At 45.7% G+C, this 27,035-nt stretch overlaps 1 protein-coding gene across 3 annotated transcripts; it reads left to right on the top strand.

The window, feature by feature from the left end:
• sec31b (SEC31 homolog B, COPII coat complex component) lies at nucleotides 1–27,035 on the top strand. 3 transcript variants are annotated; one of them, XM_038960202.1, is made up of 25 exons: nucleotides 1–121; nucleotides 1,289–1,403; nucleotides 1,861–1,984; nucleotides 2,100–2,295; nucleotides 2,492–2,587; nucleotides 3,077–3,217; nucleotides 4,938–5,080; nucleotides 5,467–5,566; nucleotides 5,742–5,903; nucleotides 6,263–6,451; nucleotides 8,723–8,956; nucleotides 9,544–9,711; nucleotides 9,929–10,064; nucleotides 10,304–10,482; nucleotides 11,841–11,967; nucleotides 13,120–13,265; nucleotides 13,427–13,600; nucleotides 14,098–14,283; nucleotides 14,592–14,802; nucleotides 15,317–15,736; nucleotides 20,940–20,995; nucleotides 21,342–21,527; nucleotides 22,899–23,018; nucleotides 23,168–23,239; nucleotides 24,956–27,035. In XM_038960202.1, exons 2-25 carry the CDS (start codon nucleotides 1,325–1,327, stop codon nucleotides 25,133–25,135), a joined length of 3,825 nt encoding a protein of 1,274 aa, XP_038816130.1. In that variant the 5' UTR covers nucleotides 1–121; nucleotides 1,289–1,324; the 3' UTR covers nucleotides 25,136–27,035. The 3 variants fall into 3 exon arrangements, with proteins under 3 accessions (XP_038816130.1, XP_038816131.1, XP_038816132.1); XM_038960203.1 differs by having other exon boundaries at nucleotides 6,299–6,451; XM_038960204.1 differs by lacking the exons at nucleotides 20,940–20,995; nucleotides 21,342–21,527; nucleotides 22,899–23,018; nucleotides 23,168–23,239; nucleotides 24,956–27,035 and adding an exon at nucleotides 20,723–20,913.

Here is a 27,035-nt window from a genome sequence, read left to right on the forward strand (position 1 = left end):
TGATATTTGATACCATGTCGGCCACCGTAGAAGAGGCTAAACATCCATGATTACGTTGGGAGTGCCCGGTGGTTTTCTACATCATTTGTAGCTAGAAAGATTGATAATCATCAATTCCGACGTATGTATTTTATATTTTTATATGAAGATATGGGGGTACTAATAATATAGTGTTAGAATATATTTATTCTAGCTTTTAGCTAGTTTACTAGATTTATAAGCTGAACGACACGTCTGCATGATTTAGCTGTCAAGCTAGCATTAGTAGCTCTAGCAGAAGCCAATGACACGTATCGGTAACTAGCCTAGCTATCTACCGTTAGCTAGCTAAAGAAACTGGTTGAACCAGGGATGGTTTATATCTAATAGCTCAACCAGCATTACCTATCTAGCTAACATTATAGAACATATACATTACGGCGAAGAAAAGCCGTTAGCAGACGTGTATTACTAGCTAACCAAATGATGGATGTTAGCTAGCTCAACGTTTTCCCATCACCCAGCAGCTATCCATCTAACGCTATCTAACGGTACGCTCGCTTCTAGTGTTGTTGATTCATGAGACGTGATTGGAATTGATTCTTCTAACGTTAGTAAATTATGTTTCAGGTTATTAACCATACCCACACTGTAACGCCCTACAATATTTTGTTTTGATTATTCAGAAACGATTAACGTTTGACAGTTAGGTGTAGGTGGGTTCTTAGTGTTTAGAAGTTGTCTAGTCCCATATGACATCCATTACTGGCCAATGCAATGCGCGTACCTTGGGTTTTAAGAAGTCAACTGAGAGAGACCTACCTGAATTTTTCCGATAGAAACTCTCGTTTTCGTTGCAAAACTTTTTCAGTTTGGAGGAAACATTTTTGCAACAGAATTTCCGTAATGAATGACCAGGGGTCATAACGTCAGGGGTATGTTCAACATAGCCAAAAACATTTCGAAATGTTTTTGGCTATGTTAAACGTTTTAGTCAAGGGAAACGGTGCTGAAGAGAAGAACGGTGTGATTATGGTGGCTCAGAGGGCTATTGTGTATGGTGGGCTGCACAATATTGTGCGATTAGCTACAAATGGTCACACTGGTGATGTATGTATCTCAGTGTGTCACACCCATATTGATCAGGGTACACCCACCAAACAGCAGCAAACAGACCTCAAAAGCTGTTGAAGAATGGTGCGCACCGTTTGGTGCATACCATTGCTACACAATGTAGCAAACGTTGAACTGAACTGAATGCACCCCAGTATTGAAACGTCATTAAAAGTGCTTGTTTTCCATTATTTAGGACTTTGATAGAGGCATCCTATCCCAATAGAGGAAGATGAGGCTGAAAGAGATCCAGAGGACAGCTCATCCAGCATGGAGTCCTGCCCCCCACCACCCTATCTGCCTGGCTTTAGGTAGGGCACAAATGTTACCTGTATCAGGCCTGTACATACCTGTCCTGCACTAACCCTAACTCTTCTACCTAACCTTAGGTAGGGTAGAACTGTTTTGTGTATCAGGACTGTCATGCACTTATACAGTAAATAGTTACAGATGTTTAGGCATTCTTGCCAGTAGCCTCCCAGATCTGTTTATGCTATCTAGCCAACTTGCCTAATTTGGCAAGTGTGCATAAACAGATTTGGGAGCAGGCTTCTAAAATCAGGAGTGATGTTTTTTTTAATATATTTTTTTAATTTCAACTTTATTTAATAACCAGGTAGGCAAGTTGAGAACAAGTTCTCATTTACAACTGTGACCTGTAACCTGTAACTGATGATAACAGGCTTCACTTTGAGTTCTGAATAACATACCCTTGAGTTCTTGTGATTTATTAGATTTCTTTCTTGGTCTGTTTTTGTTGACAAACAGGCACGTCAGCTCAGCAGCTGGATGCGTCGTTCAACACCACTGCCGCCTTGGAAATATTCCAGGTGGATTTTGCCGATCCTTCCCTGGACATGAAACTCAAGGGGTCCCTACCTACTTCTAACAGGTAAGCAACAAAATGAGCTGCTAACCCAATACTATACGAGTTATCAAGTTAATATATTATTGTATCAATACATATGATTCAACCTATAAAATGTGATTTGATCTCTGTGCCCAAGGCTGCATAGTCTGGTGTGGGTAAACTTTGGAGCAGGAGAAGACGGTTTGGGAGGGAGACTGATTGGAGGCAGTGATAATGGCACGGTAACGGTGTATAGCCCAGAAGCCATCGTAACATCAGGGGAAGAGGCAATTATAGGACAGTCTGACAAACACACTGGGCCTGTCAGAGCACTAGACTTCAACCCCTTTCAGGTAATAATGGTAGCAGCCCGTCAAGTCTTTAGCCAATTCTCACTTGTAGTTTGGCATGCAATTTAAAATAGCTACTAAATTACATTAAATGAAGCTTTTAATATGAACACTTAAAGGATATGTTCAATCCAATGTTCTGTACAGTATCATATTCCCCTCATGTGTTGTTTTCTCATTTGAATGTACTCTCTCTCAGAGTAATCTGTTGGCGTCAGGGGCAAACGATTCAGAGATCTACATCTGGGATCTGAACAATTTCAGCAATCCAATGACACCCGGGACAAAGTCACAGGTAAATGTCTCTGGGGAAGTTTGTCCCGTTCTCTTCTGTTTCCATTGAACTTCTTCTCTAAATCAAAATGGTGGGTATTCCAGGGTGATTTAAATCCCTGGAATGAGTCTTCATTGAATTTTGAACCGTTTTCTCCATGTTTCCCCTCTTTGTAGCTTTGTGAGGTAAGAGTGAAAGCCTGTGTGTGTGGTTGTTGTGTGGTGGCTTTAACATGTGTGGGCTGGTGGGAATGTTAAATAACATAACACTTCCCCCTATCAAGATGTTACTGAAGTCTCAAAGAAATAGCCTGTGGCGATACTCTTCCACAGTGTGGCAGTGTTGGGAATTGGCAGTGTTGGGAATTTTGGCTTTGCTTTTTGATGTGTAATAACACTTTTCTTTTTTGTTAATCTCTAAAATGTGTGCCGTGACATTCTCCAATCAATAATTCCTGGAGGAATATCTATATTTGTAACAGTGCTGTTCCTTCTCTCCCCGTCCACCTAGCCTCCTGAAGATATCAGTGTAGTGTCGTGGAACAGACAGGTCCAACACATCCTGGCCTCTGCAAACCCCAGTGGGAAAGCAGTGGTCTGGGACCTGAGGAAGAACGAGCCCATCATCAAGATTAGTGACCACAGCAACCGGGTGAGTACAGTAGATTGGTGACCACAGCAACCGGGTGAGTACAGTAGATAGGTGACCACAGCAACCGGGTGAGTACAGTAGATAGGTGACCACAGCAACCGGGTGGGTACAGTAGATAGGTGACCACAGCAACCGGGTGGGTACAGTAGATTGGTGACCACAGCAACCGGGTGAGTACAGTAGACTGGTGACCACAGCAACAGGGTGGGTACAGTAGATTGGTGACCACAGCAACAGGGTGGGTACAGTAGATTGGTGACCACAGCAACCGGGTGAGTACAGTAGATTGGTGACCACAGCAACCGGGTGGGTACAGTAGATTGGTGACCACAGCAACCGGGTGGGTACAGTAGATTGGTGACCACAGCAACAGGGTGGGTACAGTAGATAGGTGACCACAGCAACCGGGTGGGTACAGTAGATTGGTGACCACAGCAACCGGGTGAGTACAGTAGATTGGTGACCACAGCAACCGGGTGGGTACAGTAGATTGGTGACCACAGCAACCGGGTGGGTACAGTAGATTGGTGACCACAGCAACCGGGTGGGTACAGTAGATTGGTGACCACAGCAACTGGGTGGGTACAGTAGATTGGTGACCACAGCAACCGGGTGGGTACAGTAGATTGGTGACCACAGCAACCGGGTGGGTACACTAGTCTGTCCTGAGGAACCACTGTGAGACTGGACTGTATCATGTTAGCTCCCCTCTCATACTGACTCTAGTCAGAAGTTAACCGTGTGACATGGATACCAGAAGTTAACACACAACATGGCATGTAGAAATGTTGAAAGGCTGTTGTGTTGTAGATGCTCTGTTCAGGGATGCTCTGGTCTGATGTAGTAGATGCTCTGTTCAGGGATGCTCTGGTCTGATGTTGTGTTGTAGATGCTCTGTTCAGGGATGATCTGGTGTGGTGTAGTGTTGTAGATGCTCTGTTCAGGGATGCTCTGGTCTGATGTTGTGTTGTAGATGCTCTGTTCAGGGATGCTCTGGTCTGATGTAGTGTTGTAGATGCTCTGTTCAGGGATGATCTGGTCTGATGTTGTGTTGTAGATGCTCTGTTCAGGGATGCTCTGGTCTGATGTTGTGTTGTAGATGCTCTGTTCAGGGATGATCTGGTGTGGTGTAGTGTTGTAGATGCACTGTTCAGGGATGCTCTGGTGTGGTGTAGATGCACTGTTCAGGGATGCTCTGGTCTGATGTAGTGTTGTAGATGCTCTGTTCAGGGATGCTCTGGTCTGATGTTGTGTTGTAGATGCTCTGTTCAGGGATGCTCTGGTGTGTTGTAGATACTCTGTTCAGGGATGCTCTGGTGTGTTGTAGATACTCTGTTCAGGGATGCTCTGGTCTGATGTAGTGTTGTGTTGTAGATGCACTGTTCAGGGATGCTCTGGTCTGATGTAGTGTTGTGTTGTAGATGCTCTGTTCAGGGATGCTCTGGTCTGATGTAGTGTTGTAGATGCTCTGTTCAGGGATGCTCTGGTCTGATGTAGTGTTGTAGATGCTCTGTTCAGGGATGCTCTGGTCTGATGTTGTGTTGTAGATGCTCTGTTCAGGGATGCTCTGGTCTGATGTAGTGTTGTAGATGCTCTGTTCAGGGATGCTCTGGTCTGATGTAGTGTTGTAGATGCTCTGTTCAGGGATGCTCTGGTCTGATGTTGTGTTGTAGATGCTCTGTTCAGGGATGCTCTGGTCTGATGTAGTGTTGTGTTGTAGATGCACTGTTCAGGGATGCTCTGGCACCCTGAGGTGGCCACACAGTTGGTCCTGGCCTCAGAAGATGACCGCATGCCAGTCATTCAGATGTGGGACCTGCGCTTTGCCACGTCCCCTCTCAAAGTCCTGGAGAACCACACAAGGTGAGCCTTTGGGACATTGTGCCACACATTGCTTTAAATGGAATTGTTGTGTATGATGGTGATGATATGGTCTCTGTTATGGCAGGTGCAGCTAAATACTTCATGTTTCTACCTCCAACAGTGCAGTAATATCTAACAATAGTAGTCCACATAATAATTTTTTGTTTGGTTTTTTTATATGTTGGAGATGTGCTACTTTAATTGTCTATGTCGTTTGTTGTGTTTTTAATAGTGTATGTATTAAGTGGTTCAATCACATTTTCTTTTTAGGGAATAATTAAGTATAATTAGTTCTTCTAGCTCGGCGGCTGTTGTGTTTCATAGTTGAAGTTAAAAGAGAAAGCCTCGACTGTCAGTGATGATGGCTTGATGTTTTTCCTCCTCAGGGGACTTCTGTCCATAGCGTGGAGCCAAGCAGACCCAGAGCTGTTGCTCAGTAGTGCTAAAGACAACAGGATCCTCTGCTGGAACCCAAACACTGGAGAGGTACCTGCTTTTCGGCTCTGTTCTGAAGGCCTCATCGCGTCATGTGGTGTATATGGCCTCCATCACAAGGCCCCCGCCATCTTTCCCTGCCCAGGGTTTCTTCAGATGCCTCTGTTGTCTAGGTGATCTGTCTCTACAATGTCGTGGTGATCCAATCTCTCTCCCGTCTCTCTAGGTGATCTATGAATTACCAACCACCAACCAGTGGTGCTTTGACATCCAGTGGTGTCCCAGGAACCCAGCGCTGCTGTCGGCGGCCTCGTTTGACGGGTGGATCAGTGTTTACAGCGTGATGGGAGGAAGCCTGGAGGCCCAGCAGCAGAGCAGGGCTGATCAGGTAGAGCGCTCCATCTGTCTTACAGCTCTATCTGTGGCCATGTCTATTTACTGTCGAAAGGAAACCACCCACAATCCCATGTTGCCACTGGAAGTCGCTCTGGATAAGAGTGTCTGCTAAATGCTAAAACGTCAAAGGCTCCCTCTTTCCTGTGTAGTGCACTACTTTTGAACAGGGGCCAAAAGTAGTGCACTATTTATGGAATAGATGTGATTTGATTGTTGTAACATTTTGGCGTAGTCAGGCGTCTAGCCTAGTGTTGAATGTGGTTGCTACTGCTGCTATAATGGTAGGGTATGGTTGTAGACCTCATTTAAAGACCTCTGCTCATTTCTCTTACCTTTTTATATAATATTTAGATTGGAATGCAGTCTTTGTGTGGTACTTTGCCACAGATCTCCTCGTCCTTTGACACCATGGATCCATTTGGGACAGGCCAGGTGCTGCCCCCTCTGCAAGTTCCCCAAGCCACCCCTCAGACCACCCTGGTCGCTCCGCTGAAGAAGCCCCCCAAGTGGGTTCGTAGGCCCGTAGGAGCCTCATTCGCTGTAAGTACAATGTACTTGACTTTTTTTTGTTGCTTTTTATATCCATCTTTTGTATTTTAGAAGGTAAATAACATAAGTAAATGCCTATTGTGAGGAACCCCAATACGTTTAAGCAGTAAAGCATGACAACCTGTGGGTTATGGTGTAAACACACGGTTAAAGTGTATTCTTAGGCATGACAACCTGTGGGTTATGGTGGAGACACACGGTTAAAGTGTATTCTTAGGCATGACAACCTGTGGATTATGGTGGAGACACACGGTTAAAGTGTATTCTTAGGCATGACAACCTGTGGGTTATGGTGGAAACACACGGTTAAAGTGTATTCTTAGGCATGACAACCTGTGGATTATGGTGGAGACACACGGTTAAAGTGTATTCTTAGGCATGACAACCTGTGGATTATGGTGGAGACACACGGTTAAAGTGTATTCTTAGGCATGACAACCTGTGGATTATGGTGGAGACACACGGTTAAAGTGTATTCTTAGGCATGACAACCTGTGGATTATGGTGGAAACACACGGTTAAAGTGTATTCTTAGGCATGACAACCTGTGGGTTATGGTGTAAACACACGGTTAAAGTGTATTCTTAGGCATGACAACCTGTGGATTATGGTGGAAACACACGGTTAAAGTGTATTCTTAGGCATGACAACCTGTGGGTTATGGTGGAAACACACGGTTAAAGTGTATTCTTAGGCATGACAACCTGTGGATTATGGTGGAAACACACGGTTAAAGTGTATTCTTAGGCATGACAACCTGTGGGTTATGGTGTAAACACACGGTTAAAGTGTATTCTTAGGCATGACAACCTGTGGGTTATGGTGGAAACACACGGTTAAAGTGTGTACTTGGGCATGACAACCTGTGGATTATGGTGTAAACACACGGTTAAAGTGTATTCTTAGGCATGACAACCTGTGGGTTATGGTGTAAACACACGGTTAAAGTGTATTCTTAGGCATGACAACCTGTGGATTATGGTGGAGACACACGGTTAAAGTGTGTACTTGGGCATGACAACCTGTGGATTATGGTGGAGACACACGGTTAAAGTGTATTCTTAGGCATGACAACCTGTGGGTTATGGTGGAGACACACGGTTAAAGTGTATTCTTAGGCATGACAACCTGTGGGTTATGGTGGAGACACGGTTAAAGTGTATTCTTAGGCATGACAACCTGTGGATTATGGTGGAGACACACGGTTAAAGTGTATTCTTAGGCATGACAACCTGTGGATTATGGTGTAAACACACGGTTAAAGTGTATTCTTAGGCATGACAACCTGTGGATTATGGTGGAGACACACGGTTAAAGTGTATTCTTAGGCATGACAACCTGTGGATTATGGTGGAGACACACGGTTAAAGTGTATTCTTAGGCATGACAACCTGTGGGTTATGGTGGAGACACACGGTTAAAGTGTATTCTTAGGCATGACAACCTGTGGGTTATGGTGGAAACACACGGTTAAAGTGTGTACTTGGGCATGACAACCTGTGGATTATGGTGGAGACACACGGTTAAAGTGTATTCTTAGGCATGACAACCTGTGGGTTATGGTGGAGACACACGGTTAAAGTGTATTCTTAGGCATGACAAACTGTGGATTATGGTGGAGACACACGGTTAAAGTGTATTCTTAGGCATGACAACCTGTGGATTATGGTGGAGACACACGGTTAAAGTGTATTCTTAGGCATGACAACCTGTGGGTTATGGTGTAAACACACGGTTAAAGTGTATTCTTAGGCATGACAACCTGTGGATTATGGTGGAAACACACGGTTAAAGTGTATTCTTAGGCATGACAACCTGTGGATTATGGTGGAAACACACGGTTAAAGTGTATTCTTAGGCATGACAACCTGTGGATTATGGTGGAAACACACGGATAAAGTGTGTACTTGGGCATGACAACCTGTGGATTATGGTGGAGACACACGGTTAAAGTGTATTCTTAGGCATGACAACCTGTGGATTATGGTGGAAACACACGGATAAAGTGTGTACTTGGGCATGACAACCTGTGGATTATGGTGGAAACACACGGTTAAAGTGTGTACTTGGGCATGACAACCTGTGGATTATGGTGGAAACACACGGTTAAAGTGTGTACTTGGGCATGACGTAAAGTGTTACTCTTCGGTCACGCTCTACTTATAAAGGGACTATATGTGCTTATGACAAGTCTTACAATGTATTATAACTGACTGCATCATAGTAATAGTACATTTCCCCCCCATCCTCTTCTCCTTGTAGTTTGGTGGGAAGCTGATCACCTTTGAGAGTCCTAAGGCTCCAGTCCAGAGCCCACAGCCCGTCCCTGTCCCCAGGCAGGTGTTTGTGAGCCAAGTCACCACGGAAACAGAGCTCCTCCAACGTTCCAGGGAGCTGCAGGCTGCTCTGCAATCTGGATCCTTGTCAGACTACTGCCAGGCCAAGATCCACAAGGCCCCCACAGACTCTGAACAGGACATATGGAAATTTCTCCTGGTAGGTGTTATGACACTGCACAGTGGCATGAACGGTTCATTTTAAAGGAATAATGGACGATTTTGGCAATTAAGCAACTTTTCTACATACCCCAGGGTCAAACAATGTAATATTATAGAGACAGTGTGATATTTTGGCATTTAATCCCTGTTTCTACTCACCCAGAGTCACATGATCTCATGGATACCATTTTTGCCTCTGCATGCAGTTTTGAAGGTAGTTTCGGGAGCCATTGCTAACTAGCGTTAGCACAATGACTGGAAGTCTCCTGGAACTGTTAGCATGCTAAAATGGTATCCATGAGTTCATCTGACCCTCGTTAAGTAGAAACGTTGCTTAATTGCCAAAATGTTTTTTAAAAAGTCCAGTTATCTGTGACATCTGTGGTCCTGTCTGTCCTTCAGACTGAACAGTAGTAGGACTCACAGAACACCCATGGAGATGACTCATTTCCATGAACAGTAGGCTTCTCTGTACAATGTATTTGGGTAGAACGTCACTCAGGAGCCAAGACCGACATATGATGAACACAAGTTCTGCAAGGGTTGTTTAGGTTTCTAATGTTGTCCACCTCCTGACGTTTGCAGGTCAACTTTGAAGATGAAGCCCGGGTCAAATTCCTGAGACTTTTGGGTTTCAGCAAAGTGGATTTAGAGAGAAAGATATCCACCTGCTTGGGGAAGAACCTGCAGCCTAACGGACATGGAGTGGATGCCAACGATCTGGCTGAGAAGATACAGCTCCTCTCTACTCAGGTCAGTCCAGGAACATACCTCTACATAGCCCATTCTCTTTTATAGTACTCCTAATTCTAGTCTAGACTGCATATCTTCCACCGTCCACTAGAGGGCAGTGACGAGTATCAGCAGTGATATGTGGTCTCTTTTTCATAACAACATGAATCCTGTCACCTTTTTTATATTATCACCAGTAACCTTCCATAAAAGTACGTTGTCCTCGTTTTGTTTCCAGAGGTCAGAAGAATCTGGGGATGCGGTCGACTCCACCAAGACTCCGGGTTCATCCTCCCCATCTGACTTTTTCAGTCAGATCCCACCACAACCACAGGACAAGGAGAAGATCAGCTTCCAAATCCCTGTCTCAGCAGGTACTGCTTGTCTTCGGTTCAGTATCACAGCAGTTGGACGTGACTTCAGCTCTCTCTTCCTGTGAAATCTAAACAGTACGGACTGGTTTCCCGGACACATAACAAAAAGCACGTTCAATGTAAAACCTTTTTAGTCCGGCGTTAGGCTTAATATGAATCTGTTGGCCTGGTAACTGGCCCTTTGTATGCCTGTAACTCTCCGTATCTCATTCAGTTGCTTTATGCCTCTGTTGTGGCAGATGCAGATGGTCTGATCAGCCAGGCTCTGCTGGTGGGAAACTTTGAGGGAGCGGTGGATCTGTGTCTGAGCGACGGGCGATACGCTGAGGCCATCCTGCTGGCTATCAGTGGAGGACAGGAGCTACTGCAGAAGACCCAGCAGACATACCTGGACAAGCAGAGGAACAGCATCTCTATGGTAAGACGGAGGACATACCTGGACGAGCAGAGGAACAGCATCTCTACGGTAAGACTGGGGACATACCTGGACGAGCAGAGGAACAGCATCTCTATGGTAAGACGGAGGACATACCTGGACAAGCAGAGGAACAGCATCTCTATGGTAAGACAGGGGACATACCTGGACAAGCAGAGGAACAGCATCTCTATGGTAAGACGGGGGACATACCTGGACGAGCAGAGGAACGGTATGTCTATGGTAAGACGGGGGACATACCTGGACAAGCAGAGGAACAGCATCTCTATGGTAAGACGGGGGACATACCTGGACGAGCAGAGGAACGGTATGTCTATGGTAAGACGGAGGACATACCTGGACGAGCAGAAGAACAGCATCTCTACGGTAAGACGGAGGACATACCTGGACAAGCAGAGGAACGGTATGTCTATGGTAAGATGGAGGACATACCTGGACGAGCAGAGGAACAGCATCTCTATGGTAAGACGGGGGACATACCTGGACGAGCAGAGGAACGGTATGTCTATGGTAAGACGTAGGACATACCTGGACGAGCAGAGGAACAGCATCTCTACGGTAAGACGTAGGACATACCTGGACAAGCAGAGGAACAGCATCTCTATGGTAAGACGGAGGACATACCTGGACAAGCAGAGGAACAGCATCTCTATGGTAAGACAGGGGACATACCTGGACAAGCAGAGGAACGGTATGTCTATGGTAAGACGGAGGACATACCTGGACGAGCAGAGGAACAGCATCTCTATGGTAAGACGGAGGACATACCTGGACGAGCAGAGGAACAGCATCTCTCTGGTAAGACGGGGGACATACCTGGACGAGCAGAGGAACAGCATCTCTATGGTAAGACGGGGACATACCTGGACAAGCAGAGGAACAGCATCTCTCTGGTAAGACGGGGGACATACCTGGACGAGCAGAGGAACAGCATCTCTGGTAAGACGGGGGACATACCTGGACGAGCAGAGGAACGGTATGTCTATGGTAAGACGGAGGACATACCTGGACGAGCAGAGGAACAGCATCTCTATGGTAAGACGGGGACATACCTGGACGAGCAGAGGAACAGCATCTCTGGTAAGACGGGGGACATACCTGGACGAGCAGAGGAACGGTATGTCTATGGTAAGACGGGGAACTTTTGAACCGGGGCCAATTTGGGACTTACCCACACGACTATTTGATTTATATTATATTTGTATGACTTGATTACTAGCTAGCAAAGTTAGTTTCGTTCAGAATATAGTTATTTTATATCAAGAGTGCAAAATAATCTGATTTACTGAGTCAACATGAATAAATCCAACATGGTTAAGTCTACTATCGACTGTCCTCAGCTGATCTCATCCGTGGTGACCCAGAACTGGGGAGACATGGTGCAGAGCTGTGACTTGGATAACTGGAAGGAGGCCCTCGCTGCTCTTCTGACCTACGCTCATCCCAAACAGTTTGCTCATCTGTGTGGTAAGAACACCAGGATGTTGAGGATTGTAACAAAGGAATCAGTAAACCCTGACTTGCTTTTACCTTGAGTTCAGCACTTATTTCTGCAGTCACTAGAAATCTATTTCACAAGAGAGACCTGATTGTACCTGATGGTCTCTTCTGCTTCCTGTTCCTAACCCCTCCCTCCCTTTCTCCTGGTAGGACTATAACTGATCTTTATGCTGTGTAGCTCTTCTGCTTCCTGTTCCTAACCCCTCCCTCCCTTTCTCCTGGTAGAACTATAACTGATCTCTATGCTGTGTAGCTCTTCTGCTTCCTGTTCCCAACCCCTCCCTCCTTTTCTCCTGGTAGGACTATAACTGATCTCTATGCTGTGTAGCTCTTCTGCTTCCTGTTCCTAACCCCTCCCTCCCTTTCTCCTGGTAGGACTATAACTGATCTCTATGCTGTGTAGCTCTTCTGCTTCCTGTTCCTAACCCCTCCCTCCCTTTCTCCTGGTAGAACTATAACTGATCTCTATGCTGTGTAGCTCTTCTGCTTCCTGTTCCTAACCCCTCCCTCCCTTTCTCCTGGTAGAACTATAACTGATCTTTATGCTGTGTAGCTCTTCTGCTTCCTGTTCCTAACCCCTCCCTCCCTTTCTCCTGGTAGGACTATAACTGATCTCTATGCTGTGTAGCTCTTCTGCTTCCTGTTCCTAACCCCTCCCTCCCTTTCTCCTGGTAGGACTATAACTGATCTTTATGCTGTGTAGCTCTTCTGCTTCCTGTTCCTAACCCCTCCCTCCCTTTCTCCTGGTAGGACTATAACTGATCTCTATGCTGTGTAGCTCTTCTGCTTCCTGTTCCCAACCCCTCCCTCCCTTTCTCCTGGTAGGACTATAACTGATCTTTATGCTGTGTAGCTCTTCTGCTTCCTGTTCCTAACCCCTCCCTCCCTTTCTCCTGGTAGGACTATAACTGATCTCTATGCTGTGTAGCTCTTCTGCTTCCTGTTCCTAACCCCTCCCTCCCTTTCTCCTGGTAGAACTATAACTGATCTCTATGCTATATAGACTATCTGGAGGGTGAGAGGACTCTGTCTGCAGGCATGTCTCTGTTACATCTATCTAACCTTTACTACTCTCTCTCCCTCTCTTCCTTGCTCTCCCTCCCTCTCCTGCTACTGTAGAGACCCTGGGGTCGCGTCTGGAGGGGGAGAGGACAGAGAAACGCTGTCTGCAGGCATGTCTCTGTTACATTTGCTCTGGGAACATTGAAAAACTAGTGGAATGCTGGGCCCTGCAGAGGGACTGCTCATCTCCCCTGGTTTTAGAGGTAACACATAGTTTTTTATCTATATATTTAACCATGGAAGTCACTTTTCCAAGTGAACCCATAGTGTTATGATGATGTGATAACTGGCCACAGATACTATCTGTATTGACGTGGTAGGAACCAGGTAGTAACGTTATGTGGTCTGTGTGATTGACCGCCAGGACTTGGTAGAGAAGATGATGGTTCTGCGTAAGTCTGTGGAGCGTCTGAGGAACAGCGAGGTGGTTGTACAGAGTCCTATCCTGGCTGACAAGCTGACTCACTATGCTGGTCTCCTAGCTTCACAAGGCAGCCTGGCTACAGCCCTGTCCTACCTGCCAGACTCCTCAGACCAGGTAAACACAACCTCCACTACTCTTCAGATACCTTATCAACTAGGACATGTTTAAACGTGTCATCGTGCTTCAAAGACCAAATGTTTTCTCTCTCCTGGATTGTGTTCAGACCTGCATTTTAATATGGAAGTTGTGCTTCGTTGATCTTGCCTGGTGAAAGGGAACTAATGATGTAGTCCAGAAAGGGTATTTCCCACCATCTGTTACTCCAGAGGGCTGTACTGCAAAGCAGGATCAATTAACTTAATTAACTTAATCAATTAAGTTCGTTAACAAAGCTAAACGTCCATGTGTTCTTGGCTGTTGAGTCAATAAAACCATGCCCATTTCAAGTTTATTAAAAAAATATTATGATAATATTTAGGCGAGTTAGCCGGCTAACTTCCTGGTTTATAGTTTACCCCTCAGGCAGGCTGACGCATCAAACTGTTTGAAATATTTCAAGTACTATTATATCTGTGTTGTGGTTTTGTTCTGTGGTGTTTGTCTTCCTGCAGGCTTGCATCATGATGATGAGAGACCGGCTGTTCCACGCCCAGGGAGGGGGAGGAGCAGCGGGGGGTCAACAGCCCCCACCGTTCCCTTACAACGTAGTCAGGGTGACGGGGGGCGACCCTGACCCCGCTCAGGCCCCTGCTGTCCCCGCCCAAGCACAACCACCAGCACAGACAACACAGACACCGGTATTTAGGAATTCATGCATTTTATTTGACACTTTTGCCTCAGACATGAGAATGCAACAGTACACACATAAAAATGATTGAGGATTATAAAACACAAAGTAAACAGATGCATTTCCATTGATTTATACATTGATGAATCTAACCTCCACTTGAGGACATCGTAACAGTTGCTACAGTACATGTTGTGAAACATCATCTTGGTGTATTTTCTGTGGCTGCGTTCCATTCTACTTTTGAAGTAGTCCACTATAAAGGGAATAGGGTGCCGGTTCGGACGCCGGCTGTGTATAAATGATGTTTCTCTCCAGGGGCCCTACCAGCCTCCACTTCCTGTGATGCCAGTGGCTGGCCAGCCTCCTATGACTACAGTCTTCACTCCTCAAGCTTTTACTAACTCCAGAGGGCCACCTCCTCCTTCGTATGGTGGTCTGCCACCCTCCTCCCATGCTCCTCCACCTAGTGGGCTGCCACGTACAGGACTACGACCAGCCTACCCTCAACATCCTGCCACTACCCCAGGTAGGCACTCGCCCTCCGTCCAGGAGGTAGGCACTCGCCCTCCGTCCAGGAGGTAGGCACTCGCCCTCCGTCCAGGAGGTAGGCACTCGCCCTCCGTCCAGGAGGTAGGCACTCGCCCTCCGTCCAGGAGGTAGGCACTCGCCCTCCGTCCAGGAGGTAGGCACTCGCCCTCCGTCCAGGGCCGTGTTCAGCAGCTGTCTGGAACTGACCCTGTGTTGTAGAATGCTTACTGACTTTATCTCGTTGTTTTTCTAGCCTGTGTTTTTGTTCTACCTTGTTATTTTATTGATATTGATTTGCTGCATTGTTGGGTTTGGAAGCTTGTAAGAAAGGCATCTCACTGTACTTGTGTATGTGACATTTAAAACTTGAAACATGTTTGTTGTACATAATATATTTCTATCTGAACGTCATATACAAGCTGTGCCGTGCTGAACCAGGTACGACTCTGTCACGTCCCAGACACGACTCCAGACTGGTCTTGATGTAACATGTCTGTCTTCTGTCTGCTCAGGGTTCTCTCCACTCCAGCCATTCCAGCCACAACAGCAGCCCATGTCTGCAGGACTAGGTGGCCCCGGCCTCTCTGCCTTCCCTCCAGGACCTACTATGCCAGGCTCCAACCTGTCTGGACCTCCCCTGCCTCCCTTCTCTGCCCCTGGCAGCCTCCCCACCATGCCCAGCCCAGGGCTACCTCCGTCAGGCTTCACCCCCACCTCGCTCCCTTCAGGCCCCATGCCACCCAGCTACCAGCAGCCTGGGGCCCCCGTCGGCATGTACCCACCAGGGGGGTCTCACCTTCACAGCCAGGGCCCTCCTGCAGGTCCCCCCTCTGGTCCGTACCCTCCCCTGGGACCTGGGTACCCACAAGGAGGTCCTGGAGCCCCGGCCGTCAAGTCCTTCTCTGCTCCGTCGGTTGCTCCTCCTCCTACAGGTACTGACCATGATGCAAGTGGTGTGTTGCGTCCCAAATGCCATCCTATGCCTGATATAGTGCACTACTGTTGACCTGGGCTCGTACGGTCAGTAGGACCCTACTGTTGACCGGGGCTCGTACGGTCAGTAGGACCCTACTGTTGACCTGGGCTCGTACGGTCAGTAGGACCCTACTGTTGACCGGGGCTCGTACGGTCAGTAGGACTCTACTGTTGACCGGGGCTCGTACGGTCAGTAGGACGCTATAAAGGGAATGGGGTGTCATTTGGGACACAGGCGGATGGTGGGTTCTTGTTTGACACTTGTCTCTCTTACAAATACTAAATCATGTGTAGTGAGATTTGAGAAGTGAATAACGTAATGTTAATTTATAAATGCTTTTGATTGAGCTGTCCCCCTTGTTTAACTTTCAGGGTACTTCCCTTGGCTGAGTACTCCCCTTGTTGACGATGATGAAGGTGACAGTGAGAGAGACAGACAGGGATAGGTTTGGATATGGTGGGATAAGACTGTGTTAATGCAGACAGGGATAGGTTTGGATAAGACAGTGTTAATGCAGACAGGGATAGGTTTGGATGTGGTGGGATAAGACTGTTAATGCAGACAGGGATAGGTTTGGATAAGACTGTGTTAATGCAGACAGGGATAGGTTTGGATAAGACTGTGTTAATGCAGACAGGGATAGGTTTGGATAAGACTGTGTTAATGCAGACAGGGATAGGTTTGGATAAGACCAGTGTTAATGCAGACAGGGATAGGTTTGGATATGGTGGGATAAGACTGTTAATGCAGACAGGGATAGGTTTGGATAAGACTGTGTTAATGCAGACAGGGATAGGTTTGGATAAGACAGTGTTAATGCAGACAGGGATAGGTTTGGATATGGTGGGGTAAGACTGTTAATGCAGACAGGGATAGGTTTGGATAAGACTGTGTTAATGCAGACAGGGATAGGTTTGGATATGGTGGGATAAGACTGTTAATGCAGACAGGGATAGGTTTGAATAAGACTGTGTTAATGCAGACAGGGATAGGTTTGGATATGGTGGGATAAGACTGTGTTAATGCAGACAGGGATAGGTTTGGATATGGTGGGATAAGACTGTTAATGCAGACAGGGTTAGGTTTGGATATGGTGGGATAAGACTGTTAATGCAGACAGGGATAGGTTTGGATAAGACTGTGTTAATGCAGACAGGGATAGGTTTGGATAAGACTGTGAATGCAGACAGGGATAGGTTTGGATATGGTGGGATAAGACTGTGTTAATGCAGACAGGGATAGGTTTGGATAAGACTGTTAATGCAGACAGGGATAGGTTTGGATATGGTGGGATAAGACTGTTAATGCAGACAGGGATAGGTTTGGATATGGTGGGATAAGACTGTTAATGGAGACAGGGATAGGTTTGGATATGGTGGGATAAGACTGTTAATGCAGACAGGGATAGGTTTGGATATGGTGGGATAAGACTGTTAATGCAGAGAGGGATAGGTTTGGATGTGGTGGGATAAGACTGTGTTAATGCAGACAGGGATAGGTTTGGATATGGTGGGATAAGACTGTTAATGCAGACAGGGATAGGTTTGGATATGGTGGGATAAGACTGTTAATGCAGACAGGGATAGGTTTGGATGTGGTGGGATAAGACTGTGTTAATGCAGACAGGGATAGGTTTGGATGTGGTGGAATAAGACTGTGTTAATGCAGACAGGGATAGGTTTGGATATGGTGGGATAAGACTGTTAATGCAGACAGGGATAGGTTTGGATATGGTGGGATAAGACTGTGAATGCAGACAGGGATAGGTTTGGATATGGTGGGATAAGACTGTTAATGGAGACAGGGATAGGTTTGGATATGGTGGGATAAGACTGTGAATGCAGACAGGGATAGGTTTGGATATGGTGGGATACGACTGTGTTAATGCAGACAGGGATACGTTTGGATATGGTGGGATAAGACTGTGAATGCAGACAGGGATAGGTTTGGATATGGTGGGATAAGACTGTTAATGCAGACAGGGATAGGTTTGGATATGGTGGGATAAGACTGTTAATGCAGACAGGGATAGGTTGGGATAAGACTGTTAATGCAGACAGGGATAGGTTTGGATAAGACTGTGTTAATGCAGACAGGGATAGGTTTGGATATGGTGGGGTAAGACTGTTAATGCAGACAGGGATAGGTTGGGATAAGACTGTTAATGCAGACAGGGATAAGTTTGGATAAGACTGTTAATGGAGACAGGGATATGGTGGGATAAGACTGTTAATGCGGACAGGGATAGGTTTGAATATGGTGGGATAAGACTGTTAATGCAGACAGGGATAGGTTTGGATAAGACTGTTAATGCAGACAGGGATAGGTTTGGATAAGACTGTTAATGGAGACAGGGATATGGTGGGATAAGACTGTTAATGCAGACAGGGATAGGTTTGGATGTGGTGGGATAAGACAGGGATAGGTTTGGATAAGACTGAATGCAGACAGGGATAGGTTTGGATAAGACTGTTAATGCAGACAGGGATAGGTTTGGATAAGACTGAATGCAGACATGGATAGGTTGGGATAAGACTGTGAATGCAGACAGGGATAGGTTTGGATAAGACTGTTAATGCAGACAGGGATAGGTTTGGATAAGACTGAATGCAGACATGGATAGGTTGGGATAAGACTGTGAATGCAGACAGGGATAGGTTTGGATAAGACTGTTAATGCAGACAGGGATAGGTTTGGATAAGACAGGGATAGGTTGGGATAAGACTGTGAATGCAGACAGGGATAGGTTTGGATAAGACTGTTAATGCAGACAGGGATAGGTTTGGATAAGACAGGGATAGGTTTGGATAAGACTGTGAATGCAGACAGTGATAGGTTTGGATAAGACTGTTAATGCAGACAGGGATAGGTTTGGATAAGACAGGGATAGGTTTGGATAAGACTGTGAATGCAGACAGGGATAGGTTTGGATAAGACTGTGAATGCAGACAGGGATAGGTTGGGATAAGACTGTTAATGCAGACAGGGATAGGTTGGGATAAGACTGTTAATGCAGACAGGGATAGGTTTGGATAAGACTGTTAATGGAGACAGGGATAGGTTTGGATAAGACTGTGAATGCAGACAGGGATTGTTTGGGATAAGACTGTTAATGGAGACAGGGATAGGTTTGGATAAGACTGAATGCAGACATGGATAGGTTGGGATAAGACTGTGAATGCAGACATGGATAGGTTGGGATAAGACTGTGAATGCAGACAGGGATAGGTTTGGATAAGACTGTTAATGCAGACAGGGATAGGTTTGGATAAGTCTGAATGCAGACATGGATAGGTTGGGATAAGACTGTTAATGCAGACAGGGATAGGTTTGGATAAGACAGGGATAGGTTGGGATAAGACTGTGAATGCAGACAGGGATAGGTTTGGATAAGACTGTTAATGCAGACAGGGATAGGTTTGGATAAGACAGGGATAGGTTTGGATAAGACTGTGATGCAGACAGGGATAGGTTTGGATAAGACTGTTAATGCAGACAGGGATAGGTTTGGATAAGACAGGGATAGGTTTGGATAAGACTGTGAATGCAGACAGGGATAGGTTTGGATAAGACTGTGAATGCAGACAGGGATAGGTTGGGATAAGACTGTTAATGCAGACAGGGATAGGTTGGGATAAGACTGTTAATGCAGACAGGGATAGGTTGGGATAAGACAGTGAATGCAGACAGGGATAGGTTGGGATAAGACAGTGAATGCAGACAGGGATATGTTGGGATAAGACTGTTAATGCAGACAGGGATAGGTTGGTATAAGACTGTGAATGCAGACAGGGATAGGTTTGGATGTGGTGGGATAAGACAGGGATAGGTTTGGATAAGACAGGGATAGGTTTGGATGCGGTGGGATAAGACAGGGATAGGTTTGGATAAGACTGTTAATGCAGACAGGGATAGGTTTGGATAAGACAGGGATAGGTTTGGATGCGGTGGGATAAGACAGGGATAGGTTGGGATAAGACATGGATAGGTTTGGATAAGACAGGGATAGGTTTGGATAAGACAGGGATAGGTTTGGATAAGACAGGGATAGGTTTGGATAAGACAGGGATAGGTTTGGATAAGACAGGGATAGGTTGGGATAAGACTGTTAATGCAGACAGGGATAGGTTGGGATAAGACTGTTAATGCAGACAGGGATAGGTTGGGATAAGACTGTGAATGCAGACAGGGATAGGTTGGGATAAGACTGAATGCAGACAGGGATAGGTTGGGATAAGACTGTTAATGCAGACAGGGATAGGTTTGGATATGGTGGGATAAGACTGTTAATGCAGACAGGGATAGGTTTGGATAAGACAGGGATAGGTTTGGATAAGACAGGGATAGGTTTGGATAAGACAGGGATAGGTTTGGATAAGACAGGGATAGGTTTGGATAAGACAGGGATAGGTTGGGATAAGACTGTTAATGCAGACAGGGATAGGTTTGGATAAGACAGGGATAGGTTTGGATAAGACAGGGATAGGTTTGGATAAGACAGGGATAGGTTTGGATAAGACAGGGATAGGTTTGGATAAGACAGGGATAGGTTTGGATAAGACTGTTAATGGAGACAGGGATAGGTTTGGATAAGACAGGGATAGGTTTGGATAAGACAGGGATAGGTTTGGATAAGACAGGGATAGGTTTGGATAAGACTGTTAATGGAGACAGGTAGAAAGGTGTTTGCTTGTGCCGTCACATGATTTTACAGGAACATGTTGAACCGGTCTTTGATTTATAACAAACAATGTAACCATGTAGTGAAATAATCCATGCTAAATCACTGTTGTTGGTGATTTACATTTACTATTTTAATACCGAAGTATCTGTTTTTTAAGTTTATGATATTTGAGTCAATTTAAATGTCAATTTACCACAGTATTAGGCTATGCCAAGTAGTGAAAATAATGCAACAACAATAATGTGTTATTATTGTCAGTCGGTGTGTCCAATCTAACTGCACTGTGATGCTGCCTGGCCGTGGCCTGCTGTCTGTTGAAGTGACCTGCTGCCTGGCCGTGGCCTGCTGTCTGAAGTGACCTGCTGCCTGGCCGTGGCCTGCTGTCTGTTGAAGTGACCTGGCTTTGGCTGCTGTCTGGATTCTTAAAAAGCCACAAGTGTCTTGTGGCTGACTATTCATCTTTCACTATCTATAGGACAAGATGGCTGGAATGACCCACCAGCAGTACGAGGGGGTTCTAGGAAGAAAAAGGTATCTCCTCTGGATAAATTACCTTCATACCGGATTCCCCATCCTCTCTGATAACATGGACTAGCTCAGACTGGAGAAATGTGGACCAGTTCCAATTTGTCCAACCCAGTCCAGGACCAGTAGACCATCTTGGAAATGTTAATAGCTACAATCTTAGTTGTATGTAAACCAGTATTCAGTGAATCTATGTTCTCCAGATGTTGGAGACTGTCTTTGGTATTTCAGTACTTTCACGTGTTTAAACATGCATTAAGATCTTAGCTGTATATTAACCAGTATAAGGTGAAGGTTTTATGTCTGTAAGAAACCTGCTAGTGTGTGAATCTGTGTTCTGTCCGTGTCTCAGGTTATCCCAGACAACTACACCCCTCCTGCTCCCATCACCGCCCCTGTTATGGGGGGTTACCCCATGGAGGGCCATCATCAGCCCCAAGGACAGCAGGGCCACGACCCCAGTCGCACCCAGCAGGGCCACGACCCCAGCCGCACGCAGCAGTTCCCCCCTGGGGCCCCTCAGGAGCCCAGCGTACAGGTCAGTGACAACCTTGTCTCAAGCCCTTCTGTGTTTCTCCATGCCCAGTTCTGGAGCCAGAATACAGTGGGATTTCTGGTAGCATGAGACTAGTGCCAACCTAACCCAGTACCATTTACTTTCTTATTAAAGGCCTGGCAGCCTGACCTCTAACCCCTAAAGTCAGGCTACCATTTACTTTCTTATTAAAGGCCTGGCAGCCTGACCTCTAACCCCTAAAGTCAGGCTACCATTTACTTTCTTATTAAAGGCCTGGCAGCCTGACCTCTAACCCCTAAAGTCAGGATACCAGTTACTTATAGGTAGGCCGACCTCTAACCCCTAAAGTCAGGATACCAGTTACTTATAGGTAGGCAGACCTCTAACCCCTAAAGTCAGGATACCAGTTACTTATAGGTAGGCCGACCTCTAACCCCTAAAGTCAGGATACCAGTTACTGATAGGTAGGCAGACCTATAACCCCTAAAGTCAGGATACCAGTTACTTATAGGTAGGCAGACCTCTAACCCCTAAAGTCAGGATACCAGTTACTTATAGGTAGGCAGACCTCTAACCCCTAAAGTCAGGATACCAGTTACTTATAGGTAGGCAGACCTCTAACCCCTAAAGTCAGGATACCAGTTACTTATAGGTAGGCAGACCTCTAACCCCTAAAGTCAGGATACCAGTTACTTATAGGTAGGCTGACCTCTAACCCCTAAAGTCAGGATACCAGTTACTTATAGGTAGACAGACCTCTAACCCCTAAAGTCAGGATACCAGTTACTTATAGGTAGGCTGACCTCTAACCCCTAAAGTCAGGATACCAGTTACTGATAGGTAGACAGACCTCTAAGCCCTAAAGTCAGGATACCAGTTACTTATAGGTAGGCAGACCTCTAAGCCCTAAAGTCAGGATACCAGTTACTTATAGGTAGACAGACCTCTAACCCCTAAAGTCAGGATACCAGTTACTTATAGGTAGGCAGACCTCTAAGCCCTAAAGTCAGGATACCAGTTACTTATAGGTAGACAGACCTCTAACCCCTAAAGTCAGGATACCAGTTACTTATAGGTAGGCAGACCTCTAAGCCCTAAAGTCAGGATACCAGTTACTTATAGGTAGGCAGACCTCTAACCCCTAAAGTCAGGATACCAGTTACTTATAGGTAGGCAGACCTCTAACCCCTAAAGTCAGGATACCAGTTACTTATAGGTAGGCCGACCTCTAACCCCTAAAGTCAGGATACCAGTTACTTATAGGTAGGCAGACCTCTAAGCCCTAAAGTCAGGATACCAGTTACTTATAGGTAGGCAGACCTCTAAGCCCTAAAGTCAGAATACCAGTTACTTATAGGTAGGCAGACCTCTAAGCCCTGTGTGTCCCTTCAGCTCCTCCAGGCGCTGCCGGCTGAGAGGGTGGAGCAGAGAGAGATCCCTGCGGAGCACATGGTCCTCAAGCAGACCTTCGACAGCCTGGTTCAACGCTGCCAGCTAGCCGCACAAGACCCAGTAAGTCTTTACACAGGACCGTAGTATCAGCTCTTGTGATTCAAAAGACAGAATTTCTACCCATTTATCTGCATAAGACACACAGAGACATTCTGAAGGTGCTGCTGTTCCAGTCTGACATCCTAATATTCTATATATTTTTTTCTCAGCAAACAAAAAGAAAACTTGACGATGCATCGAAACGCCTTGGTTACCTGTATGACAAGCTGAGAGAGCAAACGGTGAGAACATGTACCAGATACTCTACCACGGGGCCCAGCCTTAGAGTTCACAAATCTGCTGTTTCAAAACACACACCTTCAAAACAAAATCTGCTTTTTAAACCATTTCACCTGCGTTTTATATTCAAAGTCAGCTGAGGTTTTTTTTGGCTTCAATAGAGTGATCAGGGATAGTTATAGTTAGCTATAGTTTTCCTTCACAGAAAATACATTAGTGCAACACATTCTGGTAGAAAATAGCTTCATTTTCATCAGATGACAACAGAAGTGGAACGCCATTTGGCTGGCAGCCACACAAGTAAATGAGTTTACAATTAAAAAGCACTGTCTTTTTTTGCTAAAAACGATGCATGGCCATCATATTTCTGTTTAGCATAGAAAGAATGTAGCCAGCTACATTTCCCAATGTTTTGCTTGAAGTTAATCTTGTATTTTACCAGAGAAAAGTTGGCTACACGGGTAGAAAGTGGAAAGTAGCTCCACATCAGTCAGAGCGCTATCGGCTGATAGAATGCCGTTCCTGAATTCTCATCCCAGTGGAGAAGGGCAACTGAAGCACAAAATGAGTCTGATGCCGAGCAGAAATTACAATACGAAGCGTTTTAGATTTGCTGTACAAAACACAGCAAGATATTTCTTATTTGTTTTATCTTTTTTCCTGCGTGAAAATCACACAATTTTGTATTAACGCGACTCCTGTACCATGATGTCAGTTAGTTCTCATTTTAACCCAGTCAAGTTACTCCACTACATAACAGACCCAGTCAAGTTACTCCACTACATAACAGACCCAGTCAAGTTACTCCACTACATAACAGACCCAGTCAAGTTACTCCACTACATAACAGACCCAGTCAAGTTACTCCACTACATAACAGACCCAGTCAAGTTACTCCACTACATAACAGACCCAGTCAAGTTACTCCACTACATAACAGACCCAGTCAAGTTACTCCACTACATAACAGACCCAGTCAAGTTACTCCACTACATAACAGACCCAGTCAAGTTACTCCACTACATAACAGACCCAGTCAAGTTACTCCACTACATAACAGACCCAGTCAAGTTACTCCACTACATAACAGACCCAGTCAAGTTACTCCACTACATAACAGACCCAGTCAAGTTACTCCACTACATAACAGACCCAGTCAAGTTACTCCACTACATAACAGACCCAGTCAAGTTACTCCACTACATAACAGACCCAGTCAAGTTACTCCACTACATAACAGACCCAGTCAAGTTACTCCACTACATAACAGGCCCAGTCAAGGTGCTCCACTACATAGCAGACCCAGTCAAGTTACTCCACTACATAACAGACCCAGTCAAGTTACTCCACTACATAACAGACCCAGTCAAGTTACTCCACTACATAACAGACCCAGTCATGGTGCTCCACTACATAACAGACCCAGTCATGGTGCTCCACTACATAACAGGCCCAGTCAAGTTACTCCACTACATAACAGGCCCAGTCAAGTTACTCCACTGCATAACAGACCCAGTCAAGTTACTCCACTACATAACAGACCCAGTCATGGTGCTCCACTACATAACAGACCCAGTCAAGTTACTCCACTACATAACAGACCCAGTCAAGTTACTTCACTACATAACAGGCCCAGTCAAGTTACTCCACTACATAACAGATTGTAAAGGAAATGTGTACATGCCTATAGTAACTTAAATTCTCCCCTCATCCTGTAGCTGTCTAACAACATCCTGGGGGGTTTACATGAGATAAGCCGCTGTGTGGCGGGCAAGAACTACCAGCGTGGCCTAGAGGTCCACACTGCTGTGGTCACCAGCAGCAACTTCAGCGAGATCCAAGCCTTCATGCCCATCCTCAAAGTGGTCATGACCATCGCCAACAAGCTGGGCGTCTGACCCCTGATCCCACACCAAGGCAGGCTTCTAGAATAAACCTTATTTCCTATAATGCTCTACTTTTGAACAGATCCTATGGGCTCTTTACAGGCCCTGTGGGATCTGAGGGCACCGAGGGCCCTATGATCTATGAAGGGCCCTCGAGGGCTCTGAGGGGACCTCGAGGGCTCTATGAGGGCCCCGAGGGCTCTTGTCAAAAGTAGTGCCCTATATAGGGAGTAGAGTGCCATTTGGAACACTCCAAAACACACCAAGATAAAACAGCCTTCAGTGTTATCATATGGATGGATCACAATGTTATAGATTAGATATTTATTTCTTTTTCAGCTGTTGAAATGTGCTTTGATAAAAAAACATGATTGCAGATGTGTGGTTTTCGCTTGACTAAAGCCGACTCGTTGAAAGGTTTCTGACTTGGCTGATGATGAGAGGTGTTCTTCTCTCTGAGAAGATGAGTTACTGTGGTGGTTATCAACAGCAAAACACCCAATATTATTAAACAAGTTGAGTCCTTTAGCTTTTTGATGGGAAGATACCTGATGTTAAATATATATATATGGGGGTGGGGGTTACTGATGTGGGATGATGTAGATGGCTGAGGATTTAAATGTCATATGTTTGAGAGTGGAGAAAGATACGCAATGTCTCTGAACAATGTGGACTTGGATTCTTTGGCTGTCAGTAGTTATAAACATGGTAACACATCCCACTAAGGGAAGACTTGGGAGAGCGAGGTTGTGTTGTCCACCTTCATACCTCATCTTTCCTTAACAAACCACACAACGTCCAGCTGCTTTTAGAATAGTTAAGAAGAGTGAATGAGTTATATACACTCTTGTAATACATACTGTACCACAGTGCTGATATTGGTACTTGTTCACTGACAGACTAGTGTGTTCTACAGACCGGTGTGTTCTACAGACCGGTGTGTTCTACAGACCGGTGTGTTCTACAGGCCGGTGTGTTCTACAGGCCGGTGTGTTCTACAGGCCGGTGTGTTCTACAGGCCGGTGTGTTCTACAGGCCGGTGTGTTCTACAGGCCGGTGTGTTCTACAGGCCCGTGTGTTCTACAGACCCGTGTGTTCTACAGGCCCGTGTGTTCTACAGACCCGTGTGTTCTACAGACCCGTGTGTTCTACAGACCCGTGTGTTCTACAGACCCGTGTGTTCTACAGACCCGTGTGTTCTACAGGCCGGTGTGTTCTACAGGCCGGTGTGTTCTACAGGCCGGTGTGTTCTACAGACCCGTGTGTTCTACAGACCCGTGTGTTCTACAGACCCGTGTGTTCTACAGACCCGTGTGTTCTACAGACCCGTGTGTTCTACAGGCCGGTGTGCCATCTCTTAGTTTGTTACGTTTTCAGACCAAAGCACTGCAACAACTAGCTCTGATCCAGGGTGTTACGTGCAGCTTGTTGACTCAGAGCTGTGTCAGCACCTGCACATTACGCCCTGGTCCAGAGCTATGCAACAACAGAATGTCATTTGATGATTCTTGTGGCGTTGCTGGATTTTTATAGTCAGTCCTCGTTAGTCACTATAGAGCGGCCCGCTGCTGTCAGCTAGCTTGTGTGATTGAGATACTGTATGAGAACTGTGTGTGTCCTGGTTGTTGGCTTTGCCCCCTGTTTATAGTGTGCTGGCGTCTGTTGTGTATAAACTGTAATAACCACACCACTAAACAGCTTTGGTGTGGTTACACTTGACATTTCATGCTGATTGAAGAACGTGGCAGTTATCGACTGAAATATGATTTATGGCAAAGAAACCCATGATTAAATCTCTTGAAATATTTTTGTGAATTGGAAGTGGTGCGTAAGCTACACTCCCCCTATTTTTTGTTGTTGACGATTTCCCTGTTTAATAAAGAATTAGTATTTCCCCGTTTTTAATAATGAA

Source organism: Salvelinus namaycush, chromosome 22 (genome assembly GCF_016432855.1).
Source record: "Salvelinus namaycush isolate Seneca chromosome 22, SaNama_1.0, whole genome shotgun sequence".
NCBI lineage: Eukaryota > Metazoa > Chordata > Actinopteri > Salmoniformes > Salmonidae > Salvelinus > Salvelinus namaycush.

Coding starts and splice junctions, on each gene's coding strand:
- sec31b (XM_038960202.1), top strand. CDS start 1,325: ATGAGGCTGAAAGAGATCCAGAGGACAGCTCATCCAGCATGGAGTCCT. Junction 5,567..5,741: donor GGAACCCAAACACTGGAGAG/GTACCTGCTTTT, acceptor CCGTCTCTCTAG/GTGATCTATGAATTACCAAC. Junction 23,019..23,167: donor AGCTAGCCGCACAAGACCCA/GTAAGTCTTTAC, acceptor TTTTTTTCTCAG/CAAACAAAAAGAAAACTTGA.